Source organism: Theobroma cacao, chromosome 3 (genome assembly GCF_000208745.1).
Source record: "Theobroma cacao cultivar B97-61/B2 chromosome 3, Criollo_cocoa_genome_V2, whole genome shotgun sequence".
Lineage (NCBI taxonomy): Eukaryota > Viridiplantae > Streptophyta > Magnoliopsida > Malvales > Malvaceae > Theobroma > Theobroma cacao.
Window position 1 is genome coordinate 28,416,520 of NC_030852.1, and position 27,962 is coordinate 28,444,481.

At 35.2% G+C, this 27,962-nt stretch overlaps 5 protein-coding genes across 11 annotated transcripts; 2 read left to right on the plus strand and 3 right to left on the minus strand.

The window, feature by feature from the left end:
• On the minus strand, positions 721–1,418 carry LOC18605514 (putative non-specific lipid-transfer protein 14). The gene is made up of 3 exons (XM_018117113.1): positions 1,078–1,418; positions 934–977; positions 721–842 (listed from the first exon to the last, which is right to left on the minus strand). Exons 1-3 carry the CDS (start codon positions 1,416–1,418, stop codon positions 721–723), a joined length of 507 nt encoding a protein of 168 aa, XP_017972602.1.
• Positions 2,117–5,323, minus strand: LOC18605515 (RHOMBOID-like protein 3). The gene is made up of 5 exons (XM_007038556.2): positions 4,735–5,323; positions 3,807–3,970; positions 3,457–3,620; positions 3,014–3,264; positions 2,117–2,469 (listed from the first exon to the last, which is right to left on the minus strand). The coding sequence occupies exons 1-5, from the start codon at positions 5,043–5,045 to the stop codon at positions 2,355–2,357; spliced, it is 1,005 nt and encodes a 334-aa protein (XP_007038618.2). The 5' UTR covers positions 5,046–5,323; the 3' UTR covers positions 2,117–2,354.
• LOC18605517 (60S ribosomal protein L24) lies at positions 8,259–9,917 on the minus strand. Its single transcript, XM_007038558.2, has 5 exons — positions 9,844–9,917; positions 9,151–9,226; positions 8,931–9,032; positions 8,688–8,836; positions 8,259–8,597 (listed from the first exon to the last, which is right to left on the minus strand). Exons 1-5 carry the CDS (start codon positions 9,852–9,854, stop codon positions 8,441–8,443), a joined length of 495 nt encoding a protein of 164 aa, XP_007038620.2. The 5' UTR covers positions 9,855–9,917; the 3' UTR covers positions 8,259–8,440.
• On the plus strand, positions 16,527–22,740 carry LOC18605518 (homeobox-leucine zipper protein ANTHOCYANINLESS 2). 5 transcript variants are annotated; one of them, XM_018117406.1, is made up of 10 exons: positions 16,527–16,622; positions 17,475–17,636; positions 17,799–18,013; positions 18,137–18,254; positions 18,353–19,015; positions 19,368–19,469; positions 19,542–19,754; positions 21,077–21,251; positions 21,337–21,704; positions 21,818–22,210. In XM_018117406.1, exons 2-10 carry the CDS (start codon positions 17,502–17,504, stop codon positions 22,208–22,210), a joined length of 2,382 nt encoding a protein of 793 aa, XP_017972895.1. In that variant the 5' UTR covers positions 16,527–16,622; positions 17,475–17,501. The 5 variants fall into 5 exon arrangements, with proteins under 5 accessions (XP_017972895.1, XP_017972896.1, XP_017972893.1 ...); XM_018117404.1 differs by having other exon boundaries at positions 16,532–16,622; positions 16,716–17,636; XM_018117407.1 differs by lacking the exon at positions 17,475–17,636 and having other exon boundaries at positions 16,530–16,622.
• On the plus strand, positions 23,136–27,831 carry LOC18605519 (protein ROOT PRIMORDIUM DEFECTIVE 1). Of its 3 annotated transcripts, XM_007038563.2 has the most exons (3): positions 23,136–25,248; positions 25,355–25,413; positions 27,506–27,831. In XM_007038563.2, the coding sequence occupies exon 1, from the start codon at positions 23,546–23,548 to the stop codon at positions 24,968–24,970; it is 1,425 nt and encodes a 474-aa protein (XP_007038625.2). In that variant the 5' UTR covers positions 23,136–23,545; the 3' UTR covers positions 24,971–25,248; positions 25,355–25,413; positions 27,506–27,831. The 3 variants fall into 3 exon arrangements, with proteins under 3 accessions (XP_007038625.2, XP_017972985.1, XP_017972986.1); XM_018117496.1 differs by having other exon boundaries at positions 23,136–25,413; XM_018117497.1 differs by lacking the exon at positions 27,506–27,831 and having other exon boundaries at positions 25,355–25,597.

Below are 27,962 nucleotides of genomic sequence, written 5' to 3' on the forward strand. Positions count from 1 at the left end.
AATCGCACAGTAACCGATACAGTTGTTGACAACGATTTGTAAAACCGGTTTCGGATCAACAGAGTGGAAATTTTCAACGATAACATGAAATCAATCTCGAGGCCCATGCAGAAAGAGCAATGAGACAAAATCAACTCACCCACAGCTTTGAATGTGATATCATGGCGTGATTGTCCTCTGATTTTCTTTTTCTTTTTTTGTTCTTGTTCATGATTTGCTTTTATTTCCAAATTTTGGTGCACATGAGTATGGTCCATGACATTGAACGGCTGTAGCACATGAATTAGATGTGAAGTAACTGCAAGTAATTTGTTCATTTCCTTGGTACCACTTTCGAGGAGAATGACACAGCTTAGTCTTCTTAGAATCATTGTGGTCTTTGACTATAGGTTATCGTCCACAATTAGTGAGGGTGAAAAGGACAGGTGACAGGTGGTAATTGGCTATGTAACTTGTTCAAATCAAGGATAAAAAAAAATGAACAATAACATATGTGGATCATCCCAATCAAGTTCAGTTCAAAAGTAGTAACAAATGCAATGGTGGTTTTACTTTTTCCGAAAAATTATCATGATTTAGATCTAATCAATCTAGTTACAAGATCATGTAATAATTGTAATCGAGTGCAAGATCAAATGAGAGTAATTAATTAGTCCTTTGTCAAATCCTTTCTTTTACACAAGCAGAATTCATATGTAGCGAAAAGAAAGTTTGTTTCTTTTATTGCTTGTGAAGTATTTTTGTCCTTCTATCTGTAGCTGAAGGCAGCTTCTTATTTGATCCTCCATACGTCTCTTCATTAGAGCCACCTTGCATCCCCTGTAATTCCCATTCATGGAATGCTGCAGAACAACCAATCATGTCAAATAGAGGTAACTAAGAACTTAAAATAAGGGCACACTCGCCAAGTAATGACTTAAGCCATAAATAAACAGCATTTATCAAAAACAGCACGATCATTGACCCTTATCACAAGTCTGTAAGGATGCATGATGCATGCATTATCTGCCATGCATATCTGTATGTGCATGTGTGCCTACATGCCTATGATTTTTAGGGAGAGATTGGAGGATATACAAGTTGCAATCCGTGTTAGGATCAATGGTGAAGCCCAGTGCGACTCCACAAAAGCCTGGCAAAGTAGCAATAGCGGTGGAATTAGGATTGTAAGTGGTAATGAGCCCCATCAAGCACCCACAAACGGATTTCCTATTATCGGTGGAGTCAGCGATCAAGTTCAGGTTCATCACAGCATCACAACATGGTGAACCCGGGTAGGGATCGGGTGATCCATAGGTAATGAAGGCGGAGCAGGTTGAGAGTAGCCCTGTCACAGTGGTGCAGTCCACTGCAGCAGCTGTTGAGATGGCCCATGAAAGCAACATCAACACACCTATCATTATTCCGTGACCCCCCATTTCAATTTATTTTATCAAAGTTATGTTAGTTTGGAGTTTGGACCTTATCCTACTAGCCTACTAGATGAGTTTGGCTTCTGGGAAAAAAAAATCCATGTAAAATTTATAGCGCTGATTTAACTTGGGTTGGTGTGCAATTGGTATGCAATGAAAAACGTGTGGAGGTTCACGACGGTTGAATGAGTATCTGCCAAAGTGCCCATGCGGCAGACCATACTGGCCAGTAGGGCATCTTACTTCGAATGAGTTGGCCCAAGAACTGCGTGCCCTGCTAAAGTTAAGGTGGACCGCACTGCGCTTACCCCAAAACTGTAGAAAATCCGCTTTACATGTCAGTTTTAAAAATAGTGCGACCCTGAGCCATGAAAAAACTACGGTGTTGTTGGTTATCACGTCAGTTAACACACTGCAGGTTTCCGGTTTGAATCCAGGCGATGCCATTTATCATAGTTTTATTTTATTTGGCCCTGATGTCAAAGACAAGTAAGAATAGCCAATCACAGGAGCCGTTACGGACGCCATTAAAAGAGCAAGGCGTCGTGGTGGTGTGGGTTATCACGTCAGTCTAACACACTGAAGGGCTCCGGTTTGACTCCGGGTGACGCCATTTATAATAGTTTTTTTTACCTTAAGATCACATGACCCGTTTACAGACGGGATGAAAGTGATTGCCTTGTAAATTTTTTGGCATGATATGCTTGAAAAGGAATAAGTTTGCTCTGTTCTTCTCTTTTCTTTGTTTGTAAGAAAGGCTTCATCATGTACATAAAATAATTCTGTCAAGAGATGTAAAACCAACAATCATAGCAGTGTTCTGATGTCTAAAGAAAGGAAAATACAGAAAACACAGCACTTCACACCCCTAAGCTATAACTATGCATTTACAAATTGTATGTAGAAAAAGAAATCTCCAGACAAAGTGAAGCTTATCCAGTGCTAGTTTTCATTGCAATTCCATCTAGAGGTGGGGACACAGCTCAGATAGTGACACCAATGGCAATGATCATTTCCATTTTCTCCACGAAAGAGCATTACCAATGCAACAGTGAATCTGACATTTTAGCAAGAATAGAAAGCAATTGAGTCAGTGTGTTGGCCATTGCAGAAACATGGAATTTGATACGACTTCTGTATAAATAATACAACAAAATTTTCCAGTTTCTTCCTGATCTAAAGATATAAAGATAACCATCTCATGCCATGGAAACAAGTAACCATTGACAGGGAACATAAACCAAAGACTGTCTTCTAAGTTATCTCGGGTTGTCATTGATATGGAAGGATAAATCCATGCCCCACTACCTCAATATGCACCACCATTATAAATGAAAGATGAGAAGGAGCATTAACGGTCATAGAAAAGTGAAATATCTCCATTCTGTTTGCCTTTTTCATAACAAGAAAATGAATCTATGACCTGGCAAGTCGTTTCAGAATTTAAGAAAATTATTCCATACCAAATTTTCATAATACCCATGATTTTGTAGATAAAAGTGCCATTCAAATCATTATGATCACCAAGATACGATCATCTTAAAATGATATGGATTAAGGATAACAAAAATCAATTATTTGACGCATAAATGGTTACTTACCCTACAACCAACAGCACCACAGAAACCAACCACAGGACATATTGGTAAGGCCTGTACTTGGATTTCAGACGAGTACCAGCCGGAAGATTCCGACGCTCTAACCACCCACACTGAGGACGAGGTAGAAGAACAAAGCCAAGGAGGAACCCAGTCAAAAACCCACCAATATGTGCAAAATTATCAACATGTGGCAAAATTCCTATTGCAAGGTTAATGGCAATAACAACCAGAAGAGTTAGCAGAGCTGCAGCCTGTGGAATATTAAGAAGGGGAGTAAGCAAAACAAAGAGCCATTAATAAGACCATTAAAATTATTAAATTGATAAAAGCAATGTTTGTGATGCAGCCTGGTAATATGCTAAAATATTACAACGGTTAACATTGTGATAATATATGCTACAAGATTCTATGATCAAGGAAAAAGAATGTTTAATATTGTTCACCTTGTTTGTGTATATGGTCCAGTTTGTAATTAGTTCAGAAAGCATTGCACCAAGAAGTCCAAAAAGAGCACCAGAGGCACCAACAGAGATGCTGTTTTGGATAAATAGAGAGGAGAGAACACTTCCACCAAATCCTGACAAGAGATAAAGAATTCCAATTCGCACTGCCACATTTTAAAAACAAATATCAGATCATCTCAATAGCTGAAATTCTAATTGACAGAGAGTTTAAGGGGAGAAAAAGAAAGCAAGAAGCTAAAAATAAACCACAGCAATTCAGTTCAATATGTTACATACAGAGTATGAACAAGCCTTAAGATAAATTTTCACAAACAGAAGGAGAAACGCACCAAACCCAAACTGCTGTTCAAGGCGTATACCAATGAAGACCAGGCTCAGCATGTTTGCAAGAAGATGAATAACACCAGCATGCAGCCAGATGCAAGTTACAAGCCTCCATCCTTGATGCTTAAGCACAACTTTGTTCCACGCAAGAGCTCCCAACTTCTTCAATCTGCCAACGTAACAAAATTTCTTCATTCTTTTTAAATAATAAAAAAATAGAAAAGAAAAGCGTAGAACGCTTAAAACTCACAAGTTCTGATAACCAAACTCAACCAACAACGGACACTGGGTGATAGTTTAGATTTGAAATTCATAAAAATAAAGCATTTCAACTGATCCAACAAAAGTTTTACATTCAAAATCACTAATCAGTAAAAAAAGAAAACCTCATATAACATGAATATACAGGATTTTCATATGAAATCCCTAATTCAAAAACAGAACAAAAATTAGGTCTGGAGAGCCCAAAATAAAAATGGAAATACACTGGCAAATGTGTTTTCATCATATGAGAACCTTACAACAGATTACAGAAATTCTAATTCCAGAAACTGATAAATGAAAAATCCATGGAAACCAGAGACCTAGTATCTCAAATCCATGCCAAGCAATGAGAAAAATAAATTTCAACAACTTATTAAAGCAAAAAATATTATGAATTGAAAGAAGAAAGCAATTTCTGCTAAGTTCTTCCTCCAGCAACCCAATTTAATGCCTTGACAACCCCAGTAGAAAAATGATCAAAGAGAAACCATAGTTAGGAAATAGGCCAAGAAATGCTCCAAAATCCCCCCAAAGATCAACCAAATTCAGAGTTCAAACGCAACCAGAAACACGTGTTCCAAAAATTAAATCCAATAAAAATAAAACAATAAAAGAAAAGGGACTAACCACATAAGAACATAAGAGGAATAAAAGGAATAAGTAATTTACGTAGAAGAAGAGGGACCAAAAAGTGGGTTCTCTCTCAAAGGCTCAAAAGAAAACCGACCAAGAAACCTCGCCACACACTTGCCGACAAGCCTCGTATGCCTTTGCTTGGGACAATTGTTGACATACATAACGACAACAAAAACAGCAATATTAGCCACCACGAACATAGGTACCAGCCACGATGTCCATTGCGTCTCCGTATCCTCTATCATGTAAGTTAATGAAGATGTATAGCCGCTGCTTGTAGCATTACTGTTATTGCGGTTTCTCTTCACCACTCCTCCCCTGCTCTCTATGTCGTCCCCTGGCATTTTCACTGTCTTCCCCAAACCAAACAAAAAAGAAACCTGGTTGTGGTTCTCCTTGCTTCTTCTATCCTGAACCTTTTGCCTGATTATTTGTTTCTTGAAAAGATAGGATTTTGATGGAGTTGGTGAGGGGTTTAAAGAGAAGTTAACTTCTATGGTGAAGACAGTGGGACACCGTATTTTTCTTTTCTTTTGCTTTCAGGTTTCTAACTGCCGCAGTTCGCAGGGAAATCGGGTACCTAAGACCGTGGGTCCTGTACGAGAAGACCCTTCATTGATTGCCACGTAAGTAGCGTAAAGTTTGGTCGTTTACAGGAAGAAAGGTTATTGGTTTTAGGTCTTCGCTGGAGTGGGGGCGTGGGAGCATGGGATACGGGCTCTACTTACGTGCACTGGCTTTGCCAGTTACCCCAAACTTCAGTTTCGCGGTTACTTATACTGACACGCGGTTGTTTTAAATAGTGGCTGTCTCCGCCCTGTCTGCTGCTGCTTCAGGCCAAGATAATAGTACTAACAAAATGGCAAAAACGTTTTTCTGTTTTGTACAGTACACTTAACCAAAAGGGCAAAAAGAAAATTCTGGTTAATCGAAAGAACAACGAGGGAGAAAGGGTTAGGATCCAGTTTGACTGTTTGAATTCATGATTTAACACCTGCCTATCATGAAACTGACCACCAAGCTAGCAGGTTTTTAGGCTGCTAAGGGAATTTCAGCTATGTAATTTTCGGGAAGGAACACTCGATGTAAGGTTTGGGTAACTTGTATTTGAACTGTCATAATGGAAAATGCAATCCTATCTATTCCTAACACGAAGTCGTATAAGATATAGCTTTCAAGCTTTATCAAGATTAATATCACCAATTAGTTGTTCACTTTGATAGTTTCTTAGAACTTCTTGTCAATGGATAAATATGTTGGAGATGAATATTGACTGGTAAGTTCACAATCACTTATCGGATTTGTTGTTGTGTAACCATAGACCATAGATAGGTCTTTCTTTCTTTCTTTCTTTTCATTTGTACCTATCTTCTACGTTTGGATTAGCGATTGATTGCCCAGTCGGTGTCTATGTTGTTTTTAAACAATTACTTATCTTTTTTTCCCATGAAAGTTATCTTTGCACCTACCTATCATTATCTATGCAACAAAATTTATATAAAACATATAAAAAATTCTAAATAATTTTCAAAAGCTAAATCTATGTTTGTCCTGAGTGTTTGATCATGCTGACCAGTTCATTCCTAATCCATCTGGGTGCATCTCATCGATGTAGTATCTTCAAGAAATCAGATTAAGAAAAGCAGCAAAGGTAAAAGCAGAGAATATTCTATTAAAAAGGTAAAAAGGGTAGAAATATTCTCATTCCATTTCAAAAAGCTTAAGCTCCTATATCTATTAGGCTGAGCGGCTTTGCCAAGCCTGAATGCCCTGTAATTCTTCTTGTTTCCGGTGTTAGACAGAATGGGATCACAATTATCTCAAGCAAGCATATTTCCATTTATCTAACCAATCGAATTATTTGTTACTTCACTTTGTAGGGAGTGTATCGACGACTAGAAACTTCTGGGTGAGTTTATAAGAATCTTTTTATTATTAATTTGATGTGCAATAGAGGAATATGATGCTTTTTGTTGTTTCACATTAATTTTTTTTATTCCCCACCGCATTGTTGTCTTCATGGCTGCTTCTTTCAAGTTATATAAGCGAGAGAATGCCTTTTTGCCTTTTAGTTGTCTTTCCTTGACTCATCAGATTTCTGTCCTGGACTCTGAATCACTATCAACGAAATTACAGCAGTGTTTCGTGTTTAAAACAAAAGAAATCGTAATTATAAATCGAGATTGAAGTTCAACACACAAAGCCATACAACATTTGAACCTAAAACTCATCATGTACAAAACTCACAGTTTACCTATTTTGTCACTCCAGCGTTCGTGCTGACCAGCCTGGCCTGCACCGTTAGAACAATCCAGTGTTTCCTTCCTAGCTAGAAAATTAGCAAATCTAGAATGAGGAAAGAAAATTTGTGGTGCCAGCCCTGCCTGCCAGGGCAAATTCCCAACAGTAGAAGCAAAGCATTAAAAATGAAAGCATGTTCTTGAAGTAGATATCATTTCACATTTTTTATTCTACGAAGTTGGGTTGGCAGTATCAAAACTTTCATGCAAGGAATCAGGAATAAAGTGGCGATCGACGACAACGACATCAAAGCTTGTAGAACTTACAAGATTAATAGCGACAGCATGGTGGAGCTTGTAAGTATGCTGTTGATGCACGTGTACGCCTGTTGACTCATGATTCTTGTCTAGTACTAGTTGTAGTTTTTTCTTCCCAGTTGTCGGTAGATTTTGTTGGCTGGGCGAAGACAGAGTTGAAATGGTTCTGCTACGTGTAACTTGCAAGCCACTCTCCGCTCTTGACCTGTGGCAATCATAGTTCCTCGCATTCTTACTCCTTCAGGAACGTCATCTAGGCTTGGCTTGGCCCCAAGCACCCAACTCATTGAGCTCTTCTCATTGAAGTTACAGTATTTTCTTCTTCTTCTTTTTTGAAGTTTACGAAACGAGAGTAGCAACGCTTACTATAAAATCAAATGAAATGATAAAATTTATCAAGAGGAACGTATGGATCATTTACTTCATGTTTGAATTCTGTACCAAAAGAAATAACTAATGCTTGAATTTGGCCATTATTATCACCAACTGTCAGGGTAGGCATGCCCCGGTATGTGCATACCAAGATCATACCCACAGGCCACAAGCGAATGTGGTACTTGGAATGGGGCAATTTCCCTTCAAGACCTAACATCAAGACCCTTTCACCAAAATTTGCCATCGAGTTCTGACATCCTTATCAAGCCTCCAATTGGCTCCACCACGTTCAGGCTAGCATGTGCAGGAAACAAGGAACCTAATGTTCATGGTTCCTTGGTCAGTAATGCAAACAAGTTCCAACAAACCCAATTCCGCAACAACTTATAGGCAGAAACAACAAACCTAACAAGGTAACTAGACGCCTTAAAAAGAGATGCGCTGATAAGAAAGAAAAGGAGCGTATATGACTTGAAGATTCTTCTCAATTCCATAGCAATTCGCTCTTTGACCTCAGGACCACACAAAAGGCATTGATGACGAAGCAAATTTTTTCCAGCTTTTCAAACAGTGCCTCGTTTAGGTAACCAACTCGTGAGCAATTGGAACTTAAAAAAAAATCCAGAAAATATGAAAGATCCAAAAGGATCTACACTCCCTTTCATTTCTCCATTTGCAACCACAACCATAAATCATGAACCAATAAATTTGCTCAGTGCAAGCTAATAAAAAATCCAGGGCAGAAAATTTCAATATTAAACAATACAAAATTGCTGAGAACTTCTATTACACCAGGAGTAAAAGTTTCAGCGCTTTCCACCACCACCACCAAGCTTGGGGCCTTTTGGTGCAGCACCCTTGGGCAAACTACCTTTACTTTGAGTCTTTTGTTGCTTGGACATTAGCTCAGCCTTTTTAGCCTTCTTTTCATCCTTAGTTTTCTTGATCCTCTCTTTAATTTCACTGCAGATGAGATCATGTGATTAGGAAAGAAACTTCTAATGCCAATTATAATTCCATTACAATGTAATTGCAACAACATAGTAAACATACCGTAGAGCAGCTTCCCGTGCAGCATCTCGCACTTCAGGTTTCTCAGTTCTTCTCTTCTGAATTACCTCTAGTGTGGCACCAACAATGGACCTCGAGTAGGGCTTTTTTGTGGTGCGACGCCTCTTCTTAACTGCCTCTGCAGCAATGTCCTGAAGACGTTGGCAACCGAAGATGAAGATTAGTCATTAAGAAATACCTAGAGTTCTCCTCTCTGTTAAAGAAGAAGAGGGCTTATATACTCACCTTCTTATGCTGCTTTCTGTACATTGCTGTCCAGGTAAGTTTCGATGGCTTGAGACGGTTGTGGAAGTACCTCTTGCATTTGGAGTTGGCAAAGAGGAAGACCTTATTGGAAGAATAATGATTTTGAATTTTATTAAAGGGATCAGTAAAATTAACACAGGAAACAAAAAACAAAACCGCACTTCAATGAAACCAAGTAATCAGCATCACTGCAGCTTACCTGAGAATCTGAGCGAACAAATCTGATACCCTTACCAGGGTATATCTTGGCCCCACTGAAGCGGCATAGTTCAGTCCTGCAATCCCAAAATTTACCAATTACAGTATTAATCTCTATAGAACTCTAAGATCACAAAGATATATCCATTCTATCAAGCTAAAAAATAATACTACAAAAATTATTGACATGAAAACTAAAAGTAACACCACTAAGGAAACAAAATGATATCAATCTAAACTATGCTCTTCATGCAATTTCATAAACCATAACAATCATTCAAACTAATTCACATATTAAACATTCAACTACAGCTAAACAATCATTCAAACATATTACCCTTGACACCAAATTAAACATATTCCATAACTATTGAAGCAGAAACTTTAACATCAATGCTCAATCAAAGCATAAGATTTGATGTAAAATACTATTACTAAGCAAACATAATTAAATCAAACAATGTGTTACAACGAGTAAAATTGGTTTTTTTTAATGCGCATTACGTTTATATTTGTCTAGGTGTTCAATCTAATCTTCCAACCTTACGAAGAATCAAGTCGGGTAAGAAACAGCCATTAGATCAAAAGGGCACCAAATGAAATGGTTAAGAAGATGTCATTACGAAACAAAAAATAAATCTTGGCCAAAAAAAGAAAAGACAACAAATAATAAAGAAGTTGGGAAGAAACGAACTTGAGAACCATGGCGGCGGCCGCTGCTCTGACGAAGTTGTTCTTGCGGGATGAAAGAAGAAAAACCCTATCTTTCAACTTTCATCTCCCATTTATAGTTGGCCTCTGGACTAGTTGAGCCCGGCCCAATATTGAGAACATGTCTGACCAAAACCTGAAGATGTATATATCTGGGCCTCAGTAGGCCCATCTAAGCATAATTTAATAAGTGAGATGAGTAAAAGAAAGGTACGGCCCAGCAAAAAACAACTATCACTGCTCAAACCCAAATTGATAGGGAAATGCTTGTATCGTGGATTTATATTAGAGGTGACCAAAACTAAATTAAATTAATTATTTATTCAAATTAAATGTGATTTAGGTAAAATGATTTAATCTAATTGGTCCATTGGATCAATTAGTCCAAAATATTTAATTTAATTGATCTTTTGGCCTGTTTTCAGTTTTAAAATTTTTGAACTAATCTATCCAAAAAACTAAACTAATTTTTTTATATATATTAACATATATAAGATTTTTTATATATATTAAAAAGTTCATAGTAAACTTAATTAATAATATACTTAAAATTTATTAATTTATTATATGTACGTATACAAATCATAATCATAACAATTTAATATTAGCTATAAATATTGATTTATTCATAAATTTGTATTAATATGAAATTACAAGTTATATATTTTAATTGATATAACTTATATATTAATATTATAATATATGATAGAAAATATCCTACATATTTATATATTATAATTGTTACACCTTAATAATGTTTCATAATATAAAATATTATGAATATATATAATTGTATAAATATTATATATATATATACATATATTTAATTTATACATAAGTACCACTATAATTTATAAAAAAAAACTTTATTTATATGAGTACACTTAATAACTTTATTAGTTATCATCTTAGTTTTTATAACATATTATTTATAATTAGTTATTATTTATACAAACTTTGATATAAAATATTATAACATATAAGTTGTGTCATTAATTTCATATATACATATATTTAATTTATACATAAGTATTACTATAACTTATAATAGATTTTGTTTATATAATTACACTTAATAACTTTATTAGTTATCACCTTAGTTTTTATAATATATTATTTATAATTAGTTTTTATTTATACAAACTTTAATATAAAAATTAAAACATTATAACACATAAGTTGTGTCATTAATTTCATACATATAATAAAGTAATATATTTTTTATATATACATATATTTAATTTATACATAAATATTACTATAACTTAAAATAAACTTTATTTATATGTTTACACTTAATAACTTTATTAGTTATCACCTTAGTTTTTATAACATATTGTTTATAATTAGTTATTATTTATACAAACTTTGATATAAAATATTATAATATTATAGTTTTATATTGTGGATATTAATTTTATTATCTTTGACTTTTTGTTACGTTGAATTTTAAATGTTTATTTGATGATTTATGTTAAAAATACATAATTATGTGAGTAAATGAACAAATTTATGTTTTTTTATGTTTAGATTATTTTTATACTTTATAATTATGGATAAAGTTTATAAATTTTAATATTGTAATTTGTAAGAAAAAAGGTGATAAAATTTTGATCAATTGGTCCAAAATCGAACCGACAAAACAAATTCTATATTTGATCGATTTGGTATTCTTTTATGTTTAGTCGGTTTTCTAAAAATGTTTTGTTTATTTGGTCCTTAGATATGATGGATCAAATTACACAATCCACCTATTTGCTCACCCATGTTTATATTTTCAATTTAAAAGAAATGTCTTTCAAGTAAAGACCTTTATTTATAAACTTAAAACTCATCAATTGTTTAATTGATATGAGATCTGTGATACTTATAACTTATAATACTTTACAAATTAACGATTTGATTTTTTTTTCCTCTACGCAAATTTGGAACTACACAATCTATAACTTCATATTTTTCGTTGTAATGTTTAAATTTAAATTGCTAAAGCGTTATCACTATTGTCCTTTTATAGATGCCTTTTTGTTTCTTTAACTTGGTAATACAAATTAGCTTTACTCAAATGACAATCAAATACATCAACTCATCTTCCTCTTCCTGCTTTAATCCTTAAACTTTTTCAATTTTTAGGAGTATAATGTCATTCTGTTAGTACTCATCAATGACAATTATCATTTCTACGAGTTAGACACCAGCTTCAACCTTATATGGGTTGGCACAAATGAGGTTTAGCTGGAATTTAAAAAGAGTCAGTAAAATTGACTTCAAAGCATGCTTTTAAGAAATATTATCTTAAGATTTATTTCACCTCCACAACTAAGTATGCAAACGATAATTATACGAATAATCTTAAAATACAATAAAGCTAATGTCTCACTTTGCCTTGCATTTACAATAGTAGATTGATAAACACGCTTGATAGTTGTAAAGTTGTTTAACCTTAAAACTTAATTTCTACGAGAAGTAGATTATAAAGAATTTTGACTTTTTTTTGTAAATGATAGGAGCTCAAAGTGTTTATATTTATTTTTTAAAATTTTATTCGAAACATAACACTTTTTATTATTGATTTTTTGCATTTGTCTTGTTTATTTAGTGTGTCAAAAGGGTTGACAATAAGTCTTTTATATAAACTTGTAAATGTCTTTTCTTTAAAGACACAACCTTTTTATTAAAATATCTTTATATTTTAAAAATATCTCTATATATTACAAGATAGAATTTTTAAATAAAAGTAATATTTCAATAATTATTTTATGAAAAGATAAACATTCGTACCATAAAATATAACTTTTAAGTTACAATATGAAAAAAAAACTTTTCATACTCAAAATTTTGAGTAGTATTATTTTTTAATTGCTTCATAATCTTGGAATTTAAAAATGTTTTCTCAATATGTCACTTTACCTAGAGACGTAACTTTTTATATGAAAAACTACTTATAATTAAATAGTGACACCATGTGACATAATTGTTCAATTGATGTATGTGACTTTTCAATAGTCACAACTTATCTTATAAAAAAACATAACTTTTCATTTAAATATAACATTTTGTTTTGAAAATACACCAATAATTTTAGATGAACAAAACTTGCAACGATAATGACAAATAAATGTAAGTTAATTATCAAAATAAGCTCCTGAACTATACCAAAAAAGTTAATTAAACATTTTATTAAGCCTCTGAACTTTTATTTTAAATCAAATAAGTCTCTCACTAATTGTTAACTAACTTTTGTTAATCAATAGTACAATTGACACATTTACACCTTGTCATTTGTTACATAGCATGTTGACATGTCATTTTGATGACATCAACATCATGTGGTAGATGACATAGTAATAAAACTTACCACTTAAAAATGGTGTGTTTATCTTTCTTTCTTTTTCCTGCCAGGGGTCCCAGAAAAATTGGGTGAGAAATTTGAGAAAAAAAACATAACGCTTAATAAGCCCCTAAATTATTTTAAAAAATTCAAATAAGTCTTTATTGTTTTATTACATTCAATCAAATCTCTATATTTTTATTTTAGATCAAATAAATACTTATGACTGATGATTGATTAATTGTCATTAATTAAAATGTTACTTTGTTATTTTAAAGTCACATGGCACTAGCATAGTGTTGATGTGAAAGATAAAAAATACTACATGATCATATTATTATGCTAAATTAGTATGTCACATTATGATCAATTATGATTTATCAATATGTCGCATCATCATCAATTATTATATGTTAACATGATACGTTAACGTCATGCAACATAAAATGATAAATAGTATTTTGACTAAGTTAATCATTAATTAAAAGGACTTATTTGACTTAAAATAAAAATGTAAAAGGCTTATTTGTCTCAAAATAAAAGTACATATAAAGATTTGATTGAATGTAATAAAAATATAAAAGTTTATTTAAATTTTCTTAAATAGTTTAAAGGTTTTTTTAGATATTATGCAAAAAAAAAAAAATGAAGTCTTCATTATCATTTGATTCCGTTCTTAACCTTGATTTAGGGGTTTTGTTAAAAATTTAGTAAATTATCCAAAAAGACAAAAAAAACAAATCCCTACCTTCATTATCCATTAATGCCGTTAAAAACAAAATTTTACTATAATTATCAAAGAAAACCTAATACCAGTCTTGTATAATTTGGTTCCAAAATACACCTTTTGATACCTCTAATACTAATTAATTAGTTCTAAACCGATGGTTCCACCATGAATACAAAATCAAACATCGCAAAAATTTTGATTCCAATGAAATTGCCCAATGTTTCTACAAAAATATTGAAATAAATTTTAAAAAATCATTACTTAAAAAAATAAAAACACAACAAAAAAACAATAAAAGAAATCTAGAAAAATTTGGATCTAAATCATCTAAAATAAAGTTGCCATGATTTTTCTTATTAGATAATTTACTAAATTTTCTACAAAAACCCTAAATCAAGGTTAAGAATGGAATCAAATGATAATGAAGACTTAGTTTTTGTTTGTGTTTTGTAATTTTTTTTATAATATCTAAAATGGCCATTAAACTATTTAAAGAAAATTATAATAAACTCTTATACTTTTATTATATTCAATCAAACATTTATACTATATTTTTAACCAAATAAGTCATTATACTTTTATTTTAAATTAAATAAACTCATATGACTAATGATTGACTTAATCAAAATGTTATTAGTCATTTTATGCTGCGTGACGCTGACGTGACATGCTAACATATCATAATTATTATTTTATTTTTTTGGATTATTTACTAAATTTTCAACAAAAACCCTAAATCAAGGTTTAGAACCGAATATGACAATAATAAGACTTAGTTTGACTTTTTTATATAATTTAGAGGCTTTTTTGTGTATTTTGTCATAAATGTATAATATGTGTTGTATCTCTTAATTGTTAAGTATTGACAAGTATGTATAGAATATCAACTATTTTTAAAAAAAGGCACGAGTTTTTTTTTTTATTTTAGACATGACAACAGAGAAAATTTTATATTTCATGCACGTGATAAAACTGTAATTTAAATCAGTTTGCAAGTTTCCATAAATACTAATATTGTTTTAGTAGAAAATAAAATGCTTGTGAGATTACCATGTATTCGTTATTGATTTAAAATTTGTTTGTTGGTATTATTAAATGTGCTCAAACTCGTGATTGAGTGAAATTTAAAATACAGTGATTTGATAATTTGTTAAGAATCTTGTAAATAAACGTTTAAACATGCAATTTCGGGAATGTCATACTTATTATGTCCCAATCAATATATATCATTCCTAAAGATAAATATTCGCTCCTAACTCTCAAATCTCCAAACTTTTGCCATAAGGTAACTTCCCAAACTCCATCTGAGCATATTCTCAAATCAAACATGTTAGCTATTGATTCTCATGGAATTACAATAATCTCAAATTGGAATTATGTGCTTCCATTACCCTTTTTAACGTTTTCTTACTTTAGTACAATTAAAGTCAATGATTCACCATCACAGGTCTCGTCTGACATCTTCAAAAGTTCAATGTTATACTTTCCCTTTGGTAGCTGAAAGAATAACAGAGCGACAGGCTCAAATATACATGTCACCATTACGTAAACAAGTTAGGCCTTGAATTGGGATTTTTAAACGTTAAAAATTGTGGTTATTGAGGATATGATGGGATAAAAAACGCATACAAAAGCTATTGATTATGGATTTGGGATTGCGAAATTATTACAAGGAAAGGAAGTGATTCTGATGGTGCAAAGCATATTCATTGTCAAATGATGAATGGATTTAGTGAACGTTCATCCAATAATTGCCCTGATTTTCTTATATTCAAGGGGAATTAAAAGCAACCATAAGCAAATCAAAAAAAAAAAAAAGGAAAAAAAAAGAAAGGGAAGAGTTGGCGTCTAAATTAGGGTTTGAACAGGGGCCTCCTCTCACGGCAGAATTAGATTAAGGAATCTAGACCCTGTCCCCATGCAGAGAACATGAAAAGTACTATATTGACCCTAAAAGTTTTCCAGAGAATGGCCAATGTATCCTCCGGTCTTGTACGTGTCGACTTTGCGTTGGATGTCTACTGTAAGTTGAAGGCGGGTTTAGGGAATTACGAACACAGTGAATCCCAAGCGGTCTAGAAAGGACAAGTCTCGCGAAAAGACACACGCGCGGGCGTAGGCGTGGGGGGAGAAAAGGGCGGACATCCCGAACCCAGTTTTGGAAGGTAGTGGGTCCCACACTGTTTTGAGCTCTTGATTTTCTCTCCCCTGCCCTTTATATTATTTTATTACCTCAGGCAAGATTGGTGCATGGTAGGCGAAGGAGGAGAGGAAGAAGAAGTAAAAGGCCATTGGAAGAAAAAATAAAAAAGTGAGAGAGATCCCTGGAGCCTTCACTAGGGTTTAAGAGGGTTTTTCTTTGTATTAAATCGAGACTTTTGGATATTAAACAAAAACTTTAACCTGTTTGACCATTGATTTTCTCTACCTTTTCTCCTTGTAAGTCAGCTTACTTCACAGCTTCCTAACTCATTGCTATTGTTTAATTTTCTTCTTTGGGTTCTTTTATTCTATAGCTTAATATTTTATTATATACTTTCTGTCCTTTTACTCTTCTAAGTTCTACAGATCCCAACAGTTAGAGAGAGAGAGAGAGAGAGAGAGAGAGAGAGAGAGAGAAGAAGAAGAGAGGATCTGATGCGACCTGTATCCATCCTCTCTGCGCCAAAACACTGACCTTTGCTTACTGTCAAAATTTAAAAAGGTATATATATTTTAATTTCCGTACTGGTTTTGGGTTTTGTTTTTGTGTATTTATTTCTTACAGCCTGTTTCTTGCTTGCATTGCGAGAGAAAGAGAGAGAGAAAGAGGTCAACTGGGTCCTTTTGTGCTTCGATTCTGGTTGAGTATATTACTATCATATATTTGAATAGTGTGAATGTGAAAGAGATAAGCTTTACCTTTTGGTGTTTTGGTTTTCTTTTCCATGCCAACTTTTTGAGTTCCCTTTTGGTGTTTATATACGGTTCTAACTTTTTCTTGGGGTCCTTTTCATTTTTTGTCAAATATGCTGACAAAGAATTGGTCAATCGGGCTGATGGAAAATTAGGGTTTTCATATTTGTCAGTCTTTCTGTGGCGTTTTCGGAGATTTTTGCAGGCCGGGCTTAGGTAGAGAGATAAAAGAAGGTGTGAACTCTTTGATTTTAAGATAAAAAAGTGGTCTTTCTTGTCCTCTTTCTCCACTGTTTTTCTCTTTCTTAAACTGACTTTCTAGAGAAAGAAAATTAAGAGTCGGCTTAGAGAAGGGGAGATGCGTTTTGAGTCATGCAATGCATGGGCGTTGACAAGGAGACAGCTTTTTTCATTATGTCTTTGTTGCGAATGAAATTGTTAAAAAGGTTTTAGAATTTAGCTCAATCTGGGTATTGTTTGTGAGGTCAAACTTGAGGACACGAAAGAGAAACGAAATTGAAGCACAACCTTGTGAAAGTGATAGTGACCGTTTCCAAAAACCTAGAAAAACAAACGAAATGAAATAATAGAGGAAGTTAGATAAAAATATTTTTTTTCATTTTATTCTCTTATTTTAATGAGTTTTGGGGGTTTGATCAAGACTAGTAGCAGCAGCGACAGTGGTGGTATGGGTGCAAGGATTGTTGTGGCTGATATTGTTCCACCCAGCAACATGCTAAGTGGTGCCATTGTTGAGCCACCTCTACTCACCCAACATATTCCCAAATCTATGCAAAGCTCTCCTTCCCTCTCTCTCTCCTATGTATTGCCTCGTCTCACTCTCTATCTCTCTCTCCTCTGCATTGTCCTTTAATTAATTTATTACCTACTTTATTTTATATATATTTTTTGTTTTGATCTTGGCTGTGTGTTTGTTATTATTTTTAAGATGGGTCATTTAATGGGGGGCTTACTTTTGGTGCAGAAAAGAATGGATGCTCATGGTGAGATGGGGCTGATTGGGGAAAACTTTGATCCGGGTTTAGTTGGGAGGATGAAGGAAGATGGATACGAGAGTAGGTCTGGAAGTGATAATTTTGAAGGTGCATCCGGTGATGATCAGGATGCTGCTGATGATGGACGGCCTAAGAAGAAAAAGTACCATAGGCACACTCCACATCAGATACAAGAGCTTGAATCGTATGGTTGCTTATCTTTCATTTTATTATATTAAATTTTGTATTTTGTAATTTGGTCATCAAGATTTTCATGGATTTGCTTATTGAAGTTTATTTTCTTGTTTTTATTGCTTGCGTTCTCTAGTTTCTTCAAGGAGTGTCCTCACCCTGATGAAAAACAAAGACTGGAACTCAGCAGGAGGCTAGCCTTAGAGAGCAAGCAAATAAAATTTTGGTTTCAAAACAGGAGAACCCAAATGAAGGTAAGTTGATAATCTATTTTGCTCTTTTTTAATCTTGATGGTTGAGGTATAAACTTGAGTTCGAGACTGGTAATAATATGAATTGTTGTTTGAACCAGACCCAATTGGAACGCCATGAAAATGTCATCCTTAGACAAGAAAATGATAAACTTCGAGCCGAGAATGATTTGTTGAAACAGGCCATGAGTAGCCCAACATGCAACAGTTGTGGTGGTCCAGCAGTGCCCGGTGAAATATCTTATGAACAGCATCAACTTAGGATTGAAAATGCTCGATTAAAAGACGAATTAAATAGGATATGTGCTTTAACAAACAAGTTCTTGGGCAGGCCTCTCTCTTCCTCAGCCAGTCCTATTCCCTCCCAGGGCTTAAACTCCAATTTGGAGCTTGCAGTAGGAAGAAATGATTTTGGTGGCTTGAACAATGCAGGCACTGCATTGCCAATGGGATTTGATTTTGTTGATGGGGCTATGATGCCTTTAATGAAAACTATGGCCAATGAAATGCCATATGACAGGTCAGCCCTTGTAGATATTGCTTTGGCAGCTATGGATGAATTAATTAAGATGGTGCAGTTGGATAGTCCCCTTTGGATCAAAGGCTTGGATGGTGGGATGGAAACCTTGAATCACGAGGAGTATAGGAGGACTTTCTCCTCTTGCATTGGCATGAAACCAAGTGGCTATGCAACTGAGGCTACAAGGGAAACTGGCCTGGTTTTTCTCCGCGGCTTGGCTCTTGTAGAGACACTAATGGATGCGGTATGCCGCTCATTCACTTCTTGCAGCCTTTTGCTGTTGTGATGAACTTTCCATCTGCTGTTAGGATTTGGTTATCTGTTTTGCCCTTTTGTGCCCCCCTTTTAGACTCTATGAGGAAAAATTTTTGTTTCTCCCTAGATAATCATCAGTAGTGTTTGTCTATCTATATGTCACCTTCATGATTTCATTTGATATATATTGCTCTGGTTAAATCAATTTCACTTCTGGTAGAGGTGGTGCTTGTGCTTGCTGTGAATGGTCCCATCACTGATTTTACTGATTGAATCTGAAAGAATAAAAATGTTTGAGAGTTGTTGTTTGACTGGTTCTTTTGCTGCTACTCTATGTATAGAACCGTTGGGCAGAAATGTTTCCCTGCATGATTTCAAGAGTAGCAACCATTGATGTGCTATCCAGTGCTACAGGTGTAACCAGAGACAATACATTGCAAGTAGTATGTTTCTCTGCCATCTGTCCTTATTTCTTTTGCTTCTTAGCTAGGTCTTATGAAGATCATACCTTGCAGATGGATGCTGAATTTCAAGTGCTTTCACCTTTGGTTCCTGTTCGTCAAGTGAGATTCCTTCGGTTCTGCAAGCAGCATACGGAGCGTGTGTGGGCTGTGGTTGATGTCTCTATTGATGCTAGCCAAGATGCTGCAAGTGCACAGATGTTTCCAAACTGCAGGAGACTTCCTTCTGGCTGTGTTATCCAAGATATGGACAATAAGTACTCCAAGGTAATCACTAATGTAAATTCTTATTTTGTTCTCTAAATTTTTTATAAATGAATGTGTACTTGATATTTTGTAAGTTCATTGAGCTCGCATTGCATGTATATGATATTTTATAGGTATTTAATGAGGTTGTTGTTATAACTACGACTTCTGAGTTTGGTTGTGACTGCATGAAGGTGAAATAATATGCACTTGGACTTCCAGTCTCAATGCACCTTGACTTGTGCTTTACGGAATTTAATACTCCTTTTATTACTCACCAAATTTCCCTTTTCTTTGATGGGGCAGCTGATAGGATATTGTAAAATCTCACCTAAGAGTTTGAAGCTTTTATTATTTTTTGCTCAAGAAGATGCTTTCTTTTTTAAATCATTTAATCGTCAGTTTCAAAGCTAAGGTTGCTTATGTCTGCACTTAAATAGTCCACTGCTACTTGCTGAGATGAGCAAATCAAGGGTACAGTCACAGTTCTATACTATATAATTCTGAGTGTACTTTAATCATAGCCTTTATCTGCAGGCAAATCCTTGGAATTGTCAATCATTGTTCTGTAAATTATATTTTCTTGTTTCTATTCCTATCTCTCCTCTCTTAATGCCTTTTTAATTGCCCATGAGGTGATATGATTTGGATCCGGTCGTTATCTTGTAATCTTTAGAACCCCGTGTTATGTGGCGCTCTGTTTATTTTTATAATGTTACACTGTAATTTAGTTTAAAGTTTGACAGATATTGTCTATTCAAGTTTCATGCTTCTATTTTCTAATCGTGTTGACATTTTGTCCTATTTCACCAGGACTGTTCCTCAATATTTGACTTAATTTCTTTCCCTCTTCTATCTTGTCTCTGCCCTACTTCATGCAGCAGTGTTTTGAAGTTTCATGGATATTTTTCTTAACAAAATAACAAGAAAAATCTTATAAAAGAAAGACCCAAGAAAAATTCTTATACTTTGACACATGATAGTTTGGTGAAATTTACCAACCTAGATTTGAGTCTAAAGGGAGTTATACATACGTACTTTCTTTCTATCTCCCTTCCTTTTACCACCAACTAGATAATGCTTATTAGGGGAACTTTTCCTTTCAAACTAGTGGAGGAGACAGTAAAAGTTTTCTATGCTTCATAGTAGTTAGTATCATGACAGATATCGATTTAAAAAAAAAATTCCCAAATTAACATTTTTAAAATTTGAGATGAATGGAGCCAACAGATCTTATGCTTTCTTTGTTTTTCCATAAATCTATGACTGCCTTCTATTTGAACTCATGATGATCAGTTTGATATTTGTTGCAAGCGGGCATGCTTACAAAACGTTAAATGCAGGTTACATGGGTTGAACACTCGGAATATGATGACAGTGCTGTCCACCATCTCTTGCGGCCATTACTCAGTTATGGTTTTGGCTTTGGTGCACATAGGTGGCTTGCCACTCTCCAAAGGCAATGTGACTGCTTGGCTGTACTAATGTCCCCCAACATCCCGGGTGAAGAAAACACAGGTTTCTCTTTACTGCTATGTCATTCTTTCACTTCTTTGACAAATGTGGAAGAGTCCCTCTTCTTATACATGGTACTTTGCCACAGGAATAACTCCGGCTGGGAGGAAAAACATGTTAAAGCTGGCACAGCGCATGACGTATAACTTCTGTGCTGGAGTTTGTGCTTCAAGCGTGCATAAGTGGGACAAGCTTAGTGTTGGTAATGTGGGTGAAGATGTAAGGGTGATGACCAGGAAGAATATAGATGATCCTGGTGAGCCTGCTGGGGTTGTTTTGAGTGCTGCTACTTCTGTTTGGATGCCCATAACACAGCAAAGGCTGTTTGATTTCTTGCGAGATGAACGGATGCGGAGTCAGTGGGACATTTTGTCCAATGGTGGGCCAATGCAGGGGATGGTCAAAATTGCCAAGGGCCCCGGACATGGCAACTGTGTCTCTCTCCTTCGTGGCAGTGTAAGTGATTACTGTTTTTTTTTATTAGACTTCATCTGATTTTCTCATCCATTTCTCCTTTTTCCTATTCTCCTTGTTTGAGATGTATAGTTCCTTTATATGCAACCTTGCAGGCCATTAATGCAAATGAGAACAACATGCTAATTTTACAAGAAACATGGAGTGATGCCTCTGGTGCATTAGTAGTCTATGCACCTGTTGACATATCATCAATTGGTGTGGTGATGAATGGTGGTGATTCGGCTTATGTGGCACTCTTACCATCAGGATTTGCAATTCTTCCTGGTATTTCACCTAGTTATCATGGTGGGCAAAGCAACTCTAATGGACCTATGGTGAAACCTGACATTGATGGGAGTATAAGTGGTGGATGCCTACTTACAGTTGGATTTCAGATTTTGGTGAATAGCCTTCCTACGGCTAAGCTAACAGTGGAGTCAGTTGAAACTGTTAACAATCTCATCTCCTGCACAATTCAGAAAATCAAAGCTGCCCTTACAGCCTGAGAAAGGGGCTGCATAGTAAATTAATATTTATATTTTTGTGCTTTTGTGAAAGGAAAAAGTAAAAAAGAAGAAGATAGATTTGTGGAAAGTATAGGAGATAATGAGATAATAGAATGGGAAAGGAAATGGAGCTTGAGATGGTAGTTTGGGTAAATTAGGTTTCAAGTCAAGAACGAACCGCTCGTGGAGAAATTTTGTTCTACCGTGAATCTTAACAGAATGGCACTTGCATCATACTGAACGGTGGACAGGGGGATTGTGGTTCGGGCATTGACTTGGTCGACCTGTGAGATTCTCAACTCTCAAATTCTCAGTTGGTAAACTTTGTTTTGTTAATCTAGTCCAAGTTATAGAGAAACACAAAGATAGACATTGCAAGACTGGTCTTGATTTTTGTGTTTTCAATTTAATCACTATCTTGCCCCAGCTGTCTTTTACTTGTTTACAGGCTGGTTTGAATATTTTTATCATATGATATGACCTTGGAATCTTAACACACAGGGTCCCAACCTCTGCTTTTGTTGGTTTTTCTCTGTATGTTTTATGTGGTGTGTCATCCCTGATCACATGCTGCGTTTAATTTAGGGTTGCTGTCTAGGATGGTGTATTGGCGTGGGGACAGACAATGTAGCATTCCTCCAGGTGTTTCTCTGAAACATATTTCTATGTTTTTGCAAAACCATCCTGGTACTTTTATCATTGCCAAAACATCAACGTTTTGAATCTAATCAATAGCACCAATATGGTGTAGGTTCATTATCTATATAGACTGGAGCTATTATTCACAGATAAAAATCATCATTTATGCTTTATCCCGTTGGAGTGCAAAAAACTCCATAAACAACAATTCCATTTGACTGTAATTAAGGAAATTGTTTTTAGATTATGAAAGCAGCAGGTTTAATTAATTAGGAATATTCCCTCAGGGTGCAAAACTTATCACTGGTTCACATTTTTTAATGAGCAACTTCACTTTGGGCTATCATGGAAACAGATAGAACATCTTCCTTTCACCAGGCTGTAGACCCAAAACAAACCCATATTTAAACTAGGCCAAGGCCTAGGCCTTGAGTTTATTAACAATCAGATGGTTTTAGCTCGGTTCCCTTGCTAGCCCACAATCAAGCAACCCTTTTTTGGACCTGCCCGACCCCATAAAATAATGCCTTTTGCCTGTTCGTCAAGGCGCCTTGGCCATCTACAATCTACATAGTCCGCCAAGTTCCCGGCTCCAGCTTCAAACTCTTCTTTTCCGTTACACCCCCGTTGTATTTACAAGTTTCAAATCTCTGCCACTCCCAATCAAAACCCTAAACCCCCATTAATCCATAAACGATGCTGGTTTTCTTCACTTACACTTCCAATCTCCTCAAACCCAGAACGCCTACTCCTCTCAGACCGCTCCCTTCAATCTTCTTTTACAATTTCACATCCCAAAAGCTCATGTCTCAATCCACTTCTATCCCTAAGAAACAGCAAAGAGTACGCGACCACGGTTACGACAACTACATGGAAGTCGAGAAAAAGACCCGAAAAGTCCTCAAATTTCAATCTTTAATCCTTTCCCAACCGAACCAAACCTTGCCCATCTCTCGCTTCGACTCTCTCGCTCGTCGCCTTGGTCTCGGCTTCAAACAAAACGAAGCCGGCGCTTATCTCCTCAAATTCCCTCACGTTTTTGAAATCTATGAGCACCCAGTTCAGAGAATACTTTATTGCAGGCTAACCCGGAAGGCACTTCTCCAAATTGACCGAGAAAAAGAAGCACTCAATGCCCAGATACCTGATGCGGTGACCCGGTTAAGGAAGTTGCTTATGATGTCGAATACGGGTCGGTTAAGACTGGAACACGTTCGGATTGCGAGGAAAGAATTTGGGTTGCCTGATGATTTCGAGTACTCGGTAATTCTCAACCATCCACAATTTTTTAGATTGTTCGATGCTAAAGAGACTAGGAATAAGTACATTGAGATCGTTGAAAGAGATCCTAAGTTAGCTGTCTGTGCTATAGGGACAGTTAGGGAGAGAGAGTATAGAGAAAAAGGATTTGACGCTGAGGATATTAGGTTCTCATTTATTGTGAATTTTCCGCCCGGGTTTAAGATAGGTAAGTATTACAGGATTGCAGTTTGGAAGTGGCAAAGGGTTCCATATTGGTCGCCCTACGAGGATGTGTCGGGTTATGATTTGAGGTCAATAGAAGCTCAGAAGAGGATGGAAAAGAGGGCAGTAGCAACTATTCATGAGTTGTTGTCATTGACTGTGGAGAAGAAGATTACCTTGGAGAGGATTGCGCATTTTAGGATGGCAATGAATTTGCCTAAGAAGTTGAAGGATTTTTTGCTACAGCATCAGGGGATATTTTATGTTTCGACAAGGGGGAATTATGGGAAGCTTCATACGGTGTTTCTTAGGGAGGCTTATAGGAAAGGGGAGTTAATTGAGCCTAATGATTTGTATTTGGCAAGAAGGAAGTTGGGCGAGTTGGTTTTGATAAGCCCTAGGAAGGCAAAAGTGGATAAGGAATTGGTTAGCTTTAAGAGAGATAGAGAAGGTGATGAAGTGGAGCGTGTTAGACGAGACTATGTGGAGAATGATTTTGAAGATTTTGGGGTTGAGGGTAAAGTTGGGCAAGATGGGGAGGGGAAGGATGGTTCAGATTCAGATTTAGTTTCTGATATTGAATGTCATTACACAGATGAGGATGAGGATTTTGATGAAACCATGGATCAAAAGAAGGATGCCTGTGGAACTGAATAATAACCAACTTTTGTTCTAGTCATTTTTAATTTGATAATATTGAACTTACAACCAGCTGAACATTACAATGGAGGACAACTTTGCATTTACTAAGCTTCAACAACCAGAAGACATTTTGTATTAAGGATTGCCATGTCTGCTCTGGAGAATTTTATCAGGTGGAAATAGCACCTCATGTCGGAACTTGATTATTGGAGAAGATCTATATGAGACAAGTATGTATTTAAGGATAACTGGGGGCTTTGATGGACATGTAACCAAGTGGAAGCATATTTGAGGTTGGTTAAATTTTTATGGACTACTAGAATTGAAGCCATCTGTACTGCCATGTCTTCTTGCCTGTGTTACTCGCCGAAGAAAGAAATTGACAAAAAATTTCAGCAGGTAAAAGGAAATAAGAAGCTCCCAGAAGTTTTGCTCCATGACGTTGCTTGTGCAATCATGTAAGTCTAATAATTCTCATATTCACAAGTTAAATTACATGCACGCATGTTGATTCATGTGCTTGTATAGGCAGTCTGTTGAGAGTAGATTATTTTTATAATTTGATTTTTCCAATTCCTCTCCCGTTTAATGTTCTGTTGTTGCTCTCATGATGAGGTGAATTAACCTTCTATTTTTGGTTTATACGATTGCATACCTGTTATCTTTCAAACTTTTATCTTCCTTTGTATGTGGTTATTTATTGCTGTTCATAAAAAACAATAGATCATTTATCAGGAGTGCTTCTCAAGAGGAGTTTGAGAGCTTCAGAGTCAGCAGTTGTTTTTTATTTTTCCCCTACCCCCGTCTGTGTTTTGATGCTCTATTCTCCCTTTCAAATATCTGTATAGAGGTTTTTTTTCTTTTTGTTTTGAAGGAAGAGAAAAAAAAAAAGGAAAAATACTGGGTGGGATGTAGCTTGTGGGTGGGTGTTTTGCTTTTCAGTGCAAAGCTTTATTGGTTCTTGTAGGGACTTTTAGGCAGGTCTTGGGCCAGAAATAGCTGTCCCTGTTCCAAGATAATGTATGTAGACTTTTTTTTTTAAATTTATTTTTTATTTTTTACAATTTCCAATCTAGCATTTATTTTGTAGGGACTAATCCTTAATAGCGGGTTATTTTCAAGGCATATATAGATGTGCAATAGGGTCTAATCAAATACTAGCACTTTGTTACAAGTAGCTGTTATCATTTTAGGTTCTTTGATGAGTCTAGTGTGACAGGGTTTTAAGAAGATAAATATGCAAGATTATAATCAGAGTCCCTGGCTTGAAGTTTTCTTATTATCATTTTTGGCATATATGCAATGAATTTTTGAGGAGTCTGCTTATCTGGTTAACCAGACTGGAGTCCTTCTTTTAGTTAGGCATCATATAAATTTTTCATACTTTCTGGTTAGAAGTTGTTTATCACACTAATCTGGCTGTCATGTTATAAACAGAAGGCAGACCTTATGGATTTTGTGTGCTAAAATTTGTTTGGGTTGGTTCTAAAATGGCATACCCATAACCATATGCAAATCGTAGCAAGAAAAATAGTCCAAAACCATATGCAAGTCATATAGCAATTAAATAATGTGATGAACACGCAGAAAAAAATTGGGTTAGAAGTTGGGACCTTCACTGAATCCACTTGGTGTCAGTGTTAATGGCATGGCATTGACAGTGGTGTTAACCATCCAATTGGGTTAAAAGAAACTGATTAAAATTCGACAATTGTTGGTAGTCTGGTAGACCATATAAATATTCTTCACTTGCCAATATATTTCAAATTCATTTGTTCGTTAAGGTGGCAAATGCTTGGAGTTAATTTCCTTCTCACCCTAGTTTGATTTTCCCTATATTAATATATATATATATATATATATATATATATATATATATATATAATAAATAAACAGGTTTGCTATTACTCGGATATTAAACATAATCAAGTTTAGGTGTTTGGTATCTAAAGGGTGATACTTGAACCTGTCCCAAATCTGAATCCTTTGTAGTCGGGTAGGGTACCCTTAGGTACCCGAAAATGGCATCCTTGTGATGAAGGAAAAGACTTTTTGTTTTTCATCCCACCTTTGTTCCAGCCAAATAATATGAAAAGGAGAAAAATCTTGTTTTCCACTCCCGAAAATTCTTTCCATGTCGAGACATGGAGTTGATATTTGTAGGGCAATAAGTTATAGTTTAATATAAAGTGGCTTTTTGTACTAGAATTGCTTTTGGGCAATAAGTTAGGCCATATGCGTGGAGCAGAAGCTGAGACTTGTCTATAAAAGCCATAGGCCAGGTTGGTTGGTTTGGTTTGAAAATCTAAACCAAAAAAGATCCAAAATTGTAAATTACAGTGCGTAACGTATGAGTCAAGTATTGCTTTGTACCTACCCAAGTGTATCTGGAAGAGTATTCATATTTCCACTTGTAGCCACTGAAAACAACGGATACCAATTGATGAGCATAGAAGTCCTCATTGCATGTCTGATTTTTTCTCTTTTCTATTTATGATGAAGCAATTTGCAATTCTTAACTTGATAATTATTCGTTTTCTTGGTAAACAGTTGAATCCCAGATTCTGTCTGCCGGAATCCTGGAAGAAGGTTGCCATATGAGTCGTGAACATAATACAAGTAGAAGGCGTCATCAGCTGTATGTTTTTTCATTGCCCAACAAATGATTCTTGGCAGGTTGAGAGTGTAAACAATTGGACGCTGAAAGCTTGTTGCTTTGCAATTGTGTTACGCAAGGCATAAATCTTTTAGTTTAAAACCGTTTATGGTCAGTCTGTGGTTTGATTATCGAACCTTGTCTTTGTATATTTGTTGATTCTTTTGTAAAGTTTTGTTAATAAGTCAATGACAGTGAAAGATTATAAAATAAATTGTGATAAAACTTTATACTAATCTTAGATATTTTAACGAGTCCAATCATTTTTGTTATCAAACAGAAAACGTGGACTAACAGCTAACTTGGCATCGTCATTTGCCCCAGCTAAAAGGCATTTTAGCTTGGACTAGG

What these genes read in the sequence shown, in the direction of transcription:
- LOC18605514 (XM_018117113.1), bottom strand. Translation starts at nt 1,418, where the DNA reads ATGGGGGGTCACGGAATAATGATAGGTGTGTTGATGTTGCTTTCATGG. An exon ending in CCTAACACGGATTGCAACTT is followed by an intron (nt 978 to 1,077) that starts GTATATCCTCCA and finishes GCATCCTTACAG; the next exon opens with ACTTGTGATAAGGGTCAATG. An exon ending in TGCTGTTTTTGATAAATGCT is followed by an intron (nt 843 to 933) that starts GTTTATTTATGG and finishes GTTGTTCTGCAG; the next exon opens with CATTCCATGAATGGGAATTA.
- LOC18605515 (XM_007038556.2), bottom strand. Translation starts at nt 5,045, where the DNA reads ATGCCAGGGGACGACATAGAGAGCAGGGGAGGAGTGGTGAAGAGAAAC. An exon ending in GGACCATATACACAAACAAG is followed by an intron (nt 3,265 to 3,456) that starts GTGAACAATATT and finishes AATATTCCACAG; the next exon opens with GCTGCAGCTCTGCTAACTCT. An exon ending in GTGGTGCTGTTGGTTGTAGG is followed by an intron (nt 2,470 to 3,013) that starts GTAAGTAACCAT and finishes CTAAAATGTCAG; the next exon opens with ATTCACTGTTGCATTGGTAA.
- LOC18605517 (XM_007038558.2), bottom strand. An exon ending in TTGTTCGCTCAGATTCTCAG is followed by an intron (nt 9,033 to 9,150) that starts GTAAGCTGCAGT and finishes TCTTCCAATAAG; the next exon opens with GTCTTCCTCTTTGCCAACTC. An exon ending in ACAGAAAGCAGCATAAGAAG is followed by an intron (nt 8,837 to 8,930) that starts GTGAGTATATAA and finishes CAACGTCTTCAG; the next exon opens with GACATTGCTGCAGAGGCAGT.
- LOC18605518 (XM_018117404.1), top strand. Translation starts at nt 17,451, where the DNA reads ATGAGTTTTGGGGGTTTGATCAAGACTAGTAGCAGCAGCGACAGTGGT. An exon ending in CAGATACAAGAGCTTGAATC is followed by an intron (nt 18,014 to 18,136) that starts GTATGGTTGCTT and finishes TGCGTTCTCTAG; the next exon opens with TTTCTTCAAGGAGTGTCCTC. An exon ending in GAGACAATACATTGCAAGTA is followed by an intron (nt 19,470 to 19,541) that starts GTATGTTTCTCT and finishes CATACCTTGCAG; the next exon opens with ATGGATGCTGAATTTCAAGT.
- LOC18605519 (XM_018117496.1), top strand. Translation starts at nt 23,546, where the DNA reads ATGCTGGTTTTCTTCACTTACACTTCCAATCTCCTCAAACCCAGAACG.